The 9,210-nt window shown below is 42.6% G+C and overlaps 2 protein-coding genes across 3 annotated transcripts; one reads left to right on the top strand and one right to left on the bottom strand.

The window, feature by feature from the left end:
* Positions 1-1,234: 1,234 nt before the first annotated feature.
* LOC146675037 (E3 ubiquitin-protein ligase RNF182) lies at positions 1,235-4,914 on the bottom strand. The gene is made up of 2 exons (XM_085402450.1): positions 4,697-4,914; positions 1,235-2,720 (listed from the first exon to the last, which is right to left on the bottom strand). The coding sequence occupies exon 2, from the start codon at positions 2,641-2,643 to the stop codon at positions 1,996-1,998; it is 648 nt and encodes a 215-aa protein (XP_085258576.1). The 5' UTR covers positions 2,644-2,720; positions 4,697-4,914; the 3' UTR covers positions 1,235-1,995.
* Positions 4,915-6,888: 1,974 nt separating this feature from the next.
* LOC146675036 (RING finger protein 227) lies at positions 6,889-8,183 on the top strand. Of its 2 annotated transcripts, none has more exons than XM_085402449.1 (2): positions 6,889-7,466; positions 7,878-8,183. In XM_085402449.1, the coding sequence occupies exons 1-2, from the start codon at positions 7,016-7,018 to the stop codon at positions 7,934-7,936; spliced, it is 510 nt and encodes a 169-aa protein (XP_085258575.1). In that variant the 5' UTR covers positions 6,889-7,015; the 3' UTR covers positions 7,937-8,183. The 2 variants fall into 2 exon arrangements, with proteins under 2 accessions (XP_085258575.1, XP_085258574.1); XM_085402448.1 differs by having other exon boundaries at positions 6,894-7,466; positions 7,875-8,177.
* Positions 8,184-9,210: the final 1,027 nt, after the last annotated feature.

Raw genomic sequence — 9,210 nt, 5'->3', positions numbered from 1 at the left:
ACTTAAGGCATTCAGTAAGGACACATTTAAGGATTGGACTCTAGTGTAGTAGTTTGAATGTGAACGGTCACCAGTTCAAGATCAGGAGGAGACACAAACTCCTTTGGAGTTGTGTCAGGAAGGGTATCCACCAGAGGTGGGACCAAGTCATTGTTTTGCAAGTCTCAAGTAAGTCTCAAGTCTTTATCCTCAAGTCTCAAGTCAAGTCTCAAGTAATGTCAGGCAAGTCAGAGTCGAGTCTCAAGTCACTGGTGTAAAAGTCCGAGTCAAGTCACAAGTCTGAAATTTTGAATTTCAAGTCCTTTCGAGTCTTTAAAAAAAAAAAAGAAAAAATAATGTTGCAGTTATGCTAAATGTAAATATTAGACCATGTAATTTTAAAATCTGTGTTTTTCTCAACACATGACAAAATAGTGAACTTAGAAAATATACACAAATTGTGAAATTGCACCTCTTTAAAATGCAGCTCAATTAAACCTAGCTCCAAGAATAATTTTCACCGACAGTTCTGAGATAAGCTGCATGTTATTCTTGGATGCGGTTGTAGGACCAGCTTTAAAATCGCATAACAAAAATATCATACACATTAAAAAAACTGTATCACCAACGTAGCCTGGAAAACATTTGCTAGTTAGATGAAGTCAGCTATCTCATCGTAGCATATTTATATGCATATTTATAATCATACGGTTCTTGGAGTGAGTGCATACACTCATGAAGTTTAGTAACTTCAGGTCACTGCAACAAGCCCAGGTACAGTTTACCGACGGATGGGTACAGGACCTTGAAATGCACCGTGTAGAACGAAAGACCATCGTACGTATCATAAGTTTACCAGTCTCACAAATCGTCGTCATAAATACACATTCCTTAACCGTTTATTAATAGGACCTTTGAGCTCAACGGTAATTAATTAGTAGTGGAAATAATTTCTGGTACCCATCACAGAAATGTAGCAGTGACAATAATACTGTATGCTGTAATCGCACTGGGCAATTAGTGATACAAAAAACCTGTTTTATCCTGTGAATAAAAGTATGTGTTTTTGTCAGTGTACCATAATAACAGAAGCGAAACGCAATATTGTGTCAGGACAATTCACTATTTATGCACAATAAATAAAGGAGCATAGCGCGACCATTTCTGTTCAGCGCCAGACTTGCTTGTAACCTATATCACTAATTATGTTATGAAAATGAGGTATTAACTACTAAAAGACACTGACCTTCGTGTAAATGCTTGGAGCAGACTAACCTGTGAGCTGGAGTGTTCTGGGACGTTATATTTGATCTTTGAATGGCTGCGATCCAGGCCATCCGTCGCTTCTTTGTTACTTCGGAAACATGGCTCGAACAATTTCTCTTCAACGACATAATCCGATAACAACCGATCTCTTTACCCGTCGGCTTCTCGTGGCTGTCATGCGACCGGCTATTGCAGTTAATAATACAACAGCTTCTTGACATTTTTGTGTTTCTTTTTATCGCTGTATAACTGATTTCAATTGAAAGCCTGCGTGCGCTAGTACCGCTTGCCACGAGTTCCCATAATCCTTTGCGGTTCTACCCGTGAATGACGTCACATTTTCAATCTCTATATAATATGCATGTTAAATTTTATATTTGGGGTAAAATATCAAGTCTTTTCAAGTAAACCGGTTCAAGTCCAATTCAAGTCCCAAGTCATTGGTGTAAAAGTCCAAGTCAAGTCACAAGTCTTAGAACATTTTTTCAAGTCAAGTCTAAAGTCATAAAATTAATGACTCGAGTCTGACTCGAGTCCAAGTCATGTGACTCGAGTCCACACCTCTGGTATCCACTGTAACACAAAAAAGTTCTACCAAATCCCATATGCAGAGCTGTCTTCTGGAGCAACCCCTTTTGAATAAAGGAGCAGCTCTAATAAGTAAAATCTTAATTTGATTACAGGGTGAATGCTAAGTACACTTAAAAAAGCATGTTAATAGAAAAAGACTGGCAAACAATTTCTGTAACTCTAAAATTTCCTGTTCAGGAAATGTGGCCCAAACACCACCCCGAACACACAAGTGATCACAAACAGCACCCAGAAGATGACAGCCAGGATCTGTACACAAAACAGCGTCTTCCTGCTCTGCTGTATGATCTCCTCTTCGCCCACCAGGCCAGGCGCTGTGCCATAAGGGGTTTCGGGGTGCATCTGCTGCACCCGCAGGCTGACGGTGGGTAAGATGATGAAGCGGGTGTCCCTGTTGCTGTTGCCCTCCATGGAGAGCACCACTCTCTGGGTGACTGTAGCCATCCGCGAGGTCACAGTCATGGGCAGGTGGAAGGCCCCGGGGGGCAGCCTGGACAGGATGCGGGAGTTGCAGGGTAAGGTGAGGGCATCCCCGGTTTCCAGTGGGGTCAGATGGCGGCAGAGAGGGCAAGGAATGGCTTGTGGGCTGTGGGCGTCAGGGGGGCAGAGCTGGATCCTCTGGAGGCACTCAGTGCAAAAAACGTGGAGACACTCCAACATCCGGGGGCATTTGTTGTAGCAGTTGTACTCCTGGTAGCAGATGGGGCATTCCACATCCATGGGTTCCCCTGGACCGGAGCCACGGCTGGGCATGGAAGCAGCAGCGGGATCCCCCTTCTGCGGCACTGGGGCAACATGCCCTGACATGGTGTGGGAGTGGGTGGATGTAGAAGAACTGGCGAGAGGCAAGTCGGGGATGAGTTTTTAGCTAAAGATGTTAAACTCTGTAGAGAGAAAACATGATCAACATAAACTTCATGTCGACTTTCCGTGAGACAGAAACATCAGGATCTGCTCCCCCAAAGATCCTTTGTTTCTTTAACTTTCATGAACAGATTCCACGGCCCATGAGTCATAGCATTCATCCGTTTAACCGCTCACACATCCACCATCCACCACCCCCCTCACTTACTCACAATCACCTTTGCCCTTGAGTGCGTGCTAGATAGCACAGACACACACACACAGTCAGAGAAAAATATACAAAATAGTCGGGAAAGGAAGTAATCAGTCACTCTAAGATTTCTCCATTTGTGGGTGTGTGTGTTTGTCAGAGCACGTCGTCTTTTCCCAGCTCAGGCTTGTTCCACTTCAGTCATTCAAAGCAGCTGGGTTTTTTTTAAATTAAGAAAACATAAGAAATGTTGGTATCAAAATTACTGTATTTGGAGGCACTTAGGGGAAGCGGTTTGTGTTGCAAACAGATTGCATGTACCGAGCCAGAAGTCATTATTTATTTACTGAGTGATGTCATACTGAACTCAGGGTGATGTAAGACCCAGCGTTTTTGTTGGGCTGGCTTTTACCGGCTTTCTTCTACTTCATGGAAGTGTAATTTTAAATCAACTAAGTGGATCTCTAACACAAAGACTCTTTTCAAAAGGTGTGTTGAATTGACACAGCAGCCCAGCATTTTAACACCGTGGCTGTGTTAGAGTCAAATAAAATCTTTATGGGAAGAAGACTTTTTGGGAAATGCCCTGCTTTGCTTTCCTGTCATTAGATGTGAAGATTGATAAGGTTGTCTGCAATGAGAAGCTGCTGCCAGAAGTCAAATTCAGGGAAACTGTTATGCTCATTTCCACAGTTTCTGATTCTTGGATTCTACTACAGTAGCTTTGCATAATTTATATTTTAAATAATGCTTTTTTTCTTATACTTAAGTGCAGCCCCGCTGTTCATCCTGTGACAAAAACAACCCATTTTTAGTGCCTCTCTCTTTAAGGCAACTTTCTTGTAATTGGTTGTTTGTAATACACAGAAGGTTTGAACAGCATCTGCTGTAGATAGTTTTTTTTAGACCTGCTGCTTCTTCTTTTGCCCAGTTTCCTCAGATTTTTTGAGGACACACTGCACACCATGCTGAAATATGCAAAGCTTTGGGCTGATAGGTCTTTGAGACTCACTCACAAAAACACGCCATTTTATGTTTTAAGTTTTCTGTTATGTGTAGACACAAAAACCGTTCATCCCTCGAGTTAGATACGTTTTAGACTTGAGTGGTTCACAGGTGAGTGTTAAGAGGTTAATACAAAACCACTCCTCTGGAAATGGTCAGGTATAAGGACTGGACTGAACATGACCTTTGGAAATTGTGGAGAAATACTGCTCAAGTCAACTTTAAAAATTACAAGAACTCTGGCTCCTTGGTATCAAAATGTAAAGCAATCATGGCACAGTCAAGACTTTCCCACGGCACTGTATATACCATAAAAACGATACAAGGAAATACACAATACTTTACTTTAAGGCGTAAAACCTTTTGGTCAGACACACTGACAGTCTGTAACATTTGTTGATGTCATTTGATCTGTGATTTATGAAAGGAATCAGTAGAATTGTGTAGCTTTACTGGCGCTTTGCTTTTCTATATTTGTGTCTCGCACGGGACAATGACGAGGTAAGCCACACACACTCAGTGGGGGACTGTTGCTTAGCACACCGGGTCCCCTTTGAATCGGTCCATGGCAACCTGAAAGCCTTTCTTCAATAAGTCATCAGCACATTCATGCAATGAGAACAGAAAGTCGACTTTTAGAGCCAAACTAAGCATTTTAGTGAATGAAAGCGACCTGTGGAAGACAGCTATGCATACTTAAGTGAACTCTTTTCTAGGCGAGCGGGCCTGCTGGGACTGTACACAGAGTAACACACAGCGCTCCATCATCACAAACGTAAAAGAGATCAGAGAGTCACTTACCCACTGCGCTCCGCTTCCCACTCATCCAAGGAACCTTTGTTTCCCACCTACAACACCGGCGCCTTCTTCTTCACAGGCACACGCAGTTTCTCTCATGTCGGTACAGATCTGTTCTCGTTACGGTGCACATTAATCAGGCGAGTTTATAATGTCTGAGCTCAGCTGACTGGCAACCTTTTGTTTTCGCTCAGTCTCACCTGATTTTATCCGTCTGGTCCCCAGTGAGGCACCTGTGTGGCTCGCTGAGCAGTAATTAAACCCTCAGTGATGTAAAGGTAACCAGGACACAAAAGACAGAAAATGACAGATTGGTGTCTCTCGATCATGACTTGCACTACTCCGCTTGCGTATCATGTTATTATGCTTCCACACAGTCAGCATGTTGGGATTTTAAAATAGAAAGTAGGGCTTAGGCTGAAATTATTAAACATCCTTGCAGTTTATACATAGCATACATGCTCAGATTCCTTGATTCATTCAGTGGCCACCTCTCATGCTCTTCAAATGGAGAAACTGATCATCATAGAGGTTTCCTCACATACAGAGAAACTTTGGTATCGGTTTGGAAGGTGTATAGTTTTTACACCTTTGTAATTAATACAGCGATATAAACACGTGAGGTGCAGGCTCCATGCAAAGACCATCACTGGTTTTTAATTGACGGCTGGTTCCTTTCTCTTTAGCATTACTGAGATCCTGCTGACCAGCTCAGAAACCTGAAACAGCTCAGGTGGAGAATTTTCACAGTAGACAGTTTAACTTGTGACTTAAGATTTTTCGATATGATTTTCCTAAACTGTTGATCTTAAAGTGTTTTTTCACTCATTTTACACACCCATGTTGATCTAAGTGATCTGACCTACTATTTAGTTTATTGTTATATTACTTGGAAGGTACCTGTTCACTTAGCTTTGCTTACCGGGAATAAAGTGTGTGCTGCTGTTTCCTGCATATGACAAATAAAACTGTAAACTTGTACTGAAGCGTAAACAGCAAGTGAAACCGACATGTAACCCACCTGAGGTCTGTCCCTTGTGTTCGTTGGCGTTGGCGTAGTTTGTTTGTATCACACATGCTGTGTTTAAAGGTTGGTTGTGCAAGATTCAGAAAGCCCTTAAAATTATTGACACACGCCCTACTTCTCAAGTAGGCATGAGCAAACCAGTTAGAGCCCATTTTGCCTTTATATCTGTCTGGTTGTAGATCAGGAGGTAGACCAGGCCTACTATTCAGAAGGCAGGTGGTTCGATCCCTGGCAGCTCCAGTTTACATGGCAGGCGTATGCCTAAATATATCGAGTTGCTGCGATGTGACTGACTAATTGGATATTTGCATCAGTGAGCATCACTCCTGGTTAGGTTTGTTGACTTGAAACATTAGTCGTAACATTTCAGTATAAGTTCTGTGTGTCTGTAGTTAAACAGGTGAAAAGTGGTTCATGTATATACCCATTACAAAAAACCCAAACACCCCTTTTCTAAAAAAAACAAAAACGAAATACTTCACAGGATATGATCCCATTTTCCTTTGAGTATTAAGAAAGAGACCTGGTGCTTTACATAATTATACCCTGTACAGTAAGATCAATGCAGGGGGGGAAAGTGGGAAGGCGTAAAAAGAACAGAGAGAACAAAAGACTCTACAACTCACACAGGAAACACACAAACGGAGAGAACAGGAGAGGTTCTGGCTTTGTGATTTTTGGCCGAGACTGTGGCACAGCGGAAATCACCATGAAAGGAGTTAGGGCTGGATTATCTGATAGGAGGAGTTTTATTTGGGGGATTACTGTGGAGAGGGAAGAGCCGACGTCACCCACGCATATACACACATACACAACTAGATAAGAAGGAAAAGCCTAGTCTGATATGTGAAAGACATTTCTCTGATCTCTGAAGATAACTTCCTGGGACTATTAGAAATGTCTACACAGCTTGACTTGTTGTATCTTGCCCTCCTGCCTGTCATGTACTGCACAGTGATAGAGGAGTGTGTGAGAGACAAGGAGGAATGAAAACAAACTCTGTATGTTTAATGTGGATATTCTGTGTAGATACACACTTGTTACTGTGTTACTGTAGCTGGGTGTGGGTGTCTGTGTGTTTTGGAACCACTTCTCATGGCGTCATTGTCAGCAGTATCGTTACATCACGTGGGGCTTGTGACTCATCGGCCGTGTTTAGTTGGGTCTGAAAGGTTAGGTTTCCGACAGGACGTCCACGCCCCGCCTCTCTCGGTGCAGTTTGAATAAAGCTGAGAGCGACTCGCCTTCTGGTTCATTCAAACTTTAAGGACGAAACGCCAGCATCAGAAAACGACATGTGCGCAGAGGAACTCGAGTGCGGGATTTGTTACCAGACCTACAACGCGGGTCGGCGGTGTCCCCGGGAGCTCCAGTGCAAGCACAGCTTCTGCGAGAGCTGCCTCTTGGCCCTGTCCAGGCCCCTGGGACCCGGAGATGCGCATCTGGGGGCTGGCAGGTTGATCGTATGCCCGCTGTGCCGACACATCACATCCATCTCCGATCATGGGAAGATCCGAGCCGAGCTGAGGGTGGACGAGAGCGCACTGGAGCGGCTGACGGCTGCGGGACTCCTCAACGAGCCCGACGTGGACGATCAGGTTCAAGGGGACGAGGAGGAAGCGACAGCTCCCGAGACTCCAGCCGAGGAGAGCGAGTCTTCCGCGGGCACAGGAGGCGGGAGACTCCGGCGGTCTTTGAAGAAAGTTTGGCAGGCGATAAACGGCAAGGGCCAGCAGAGAAGAGAAGGTAAGAGAGACCCTGATTGTGGTTTATGATACTTTCACTGGCAGATTTATCCTCGATTAAGTATCAGCGAAACCAGACTGTCAAAATATCATCTAAAAATCTCAAGTTTGTGTCCATTTAGTGATTTTATTCTGAAATCTTAAGGAAAAAAACTTCACATGAATAATCCAACTGCTATAGGAACTAAAAGGAAAATAATAGCCAACTTTTTATTTTAAGTAAATGATTAGTGCTGTAAAGAGATGCAAACTTAGTCACACTATAGTTTGGTTTGATCACACTTTCTTCGGTACCTTTTGTAAGAACTGGCATGTGTATCCATTCAATAACAACATTCTTTAACTTTAGGGAGGTTTCCATTGAATTAAGTTGTTCATTGTTTTCTAATGTGCTCTCTCTTTCTTTCAGAAGACTGTATGACCAGTGAAGACCTGAGGGCCCTCGCCATGATGTCCTGCCACATGTTTTGAGCAGCCCATATGGCCCCAGAGTAATGCAGTATGAGTGACGAATCATCTTAAAATGGACTTGATGGCGATGATGATAAAGCCATGTGGACACTGTGAATGTTTTGATTCCTTGTTTGGCCGCTGTGTAGCCAAATGTGATGCCAAAGCAGCCTTTTCAGCCCCACTTATGTACAGATGCAACTGTTTTGATATTTATTGTTTTTTTTTTTATTTGTTTTTATGAAAGTATTTAATATTTAAAAAAATAAACACATTTTTTTAAAAACACAGTTTGAAGCTTTCTGTGGATTTTTAGTGATTTGCCTTTTGATAAAAAACAACAAAGTTTGAATTTATTATTGTCATAATTAAAAGCTGATAAGTAAATTGAAGGGGAAATGTACGGCCTTTCAAAGGAAAGAGGAGTGTAGACAAAAAAGGAAAGTTAATGTTTTACATAAAATTCACTGAAGTCAGAAAAACAACAAATAGCCCTTTGCTCATAGCTCCAGGAAGTTGGTCACCTGAGGCCAGGTGAACTGTATTGCCTCCAATCAGACTGACAAGCACCAGCAGAGCTGCAAGATCCCCTACATGGTTCAAGTAAAAGATACCGACTAACGGCGCTGCTGCAGCTTTTACTAGTCGTATAAACCTGGAAAAAAGTTGCTGATCATGTTCAGCAACTTTGCTCCTCACCTGAGGTAAACGGTACACAGTATTTTGTGGGGGTTTTTTGCACATGCAGATAAAACATCTGAAAAGCACTAGCAATTATTTGTGACGACAGTTCAGTTCTATCTATCTACATTTGGGTGTAATTTTTATCTCTCCAGAGTCCTTGTGTTTGTGCCGATCTGTGCAGCCATCGTGCTGTTTATTGTGTGCCCAGATTCTGCGAGAGGTGAGCCCAAGCATGCTCATCCTAATGGCTGTTGTGGGGTTTTGCTGTGCATGTGTTAGCTGGAGAGTCATAGTATTTATTTCAACAAAGCTGATGGTGTTAATGATGGCAGAACGCACTTTTATCAGGGATGTCACAAACAGTTTCCAGGTCATTTAGATAAGGATCTTATTTTAATAAGATCAATTTGATTCCATTTTTTAAATTTATAAAGTATCAACAACAACTGTCCCCTCAAGTCACTTTAAATTGCAAAAGTAAAAATCCTGCAATAGTAGAGAGAAGATTGTTGGGGTTTTCAGACAGGGGTGGGGGGGCAGCCATCTGGCGTGAGGGAAGAAAATAAACATTTCATCTTCAGTAACAGTGATCTTACATCATATAAGGGAAG

The sequence above is a fragment of the Rhamphochromis longiceps genome, linkage group LG3 (genome assembly GCF_057381845.1).
Source record: "Rhamphochromis longiceps isolate RC_006_pf linkage group LG3, R_longiceps_female_GT1.1, whole genome shotgun sequence".
NCBI classification, from domain to species: Eukaryota; Metazoa; Chordata; class Actinopteri; order Cichliformes; family Cichlidae; genus Rhamphochromis; species Rhamphochromis longiceps.
The sequence above is the reverse complement of the archived record's forward strand: the minus strand, read 5'-3'. Positions and strand labels throughout refer to the sequence as shown.

Excerpts from the sequence above, each read along its gene's own strand:
- LOC146675037 (XM_085402450.1), bottom strand. The coding sequence starts at position 2,643 with ATGTCAGGGCATGTTGCCCCAGTGCCGCAGAAGGGGGATCCCGCTGCT.
- LOC146675036 (XM_085402448.1), top strand. The coding sequence starts at position 7,016 with ATGTGCGCAGAGGAACTCGAGTGCGGGATTTGTTACCAGACCTACAAC. Across the intron at positions 7,467-7,874 it reads GGGCCAGCAGAGAAGAGAAG|AAGACTGTATGACCAGTGAA; the intron begins GTAAGAGAGACC and ends TCTTTCTTTCAG.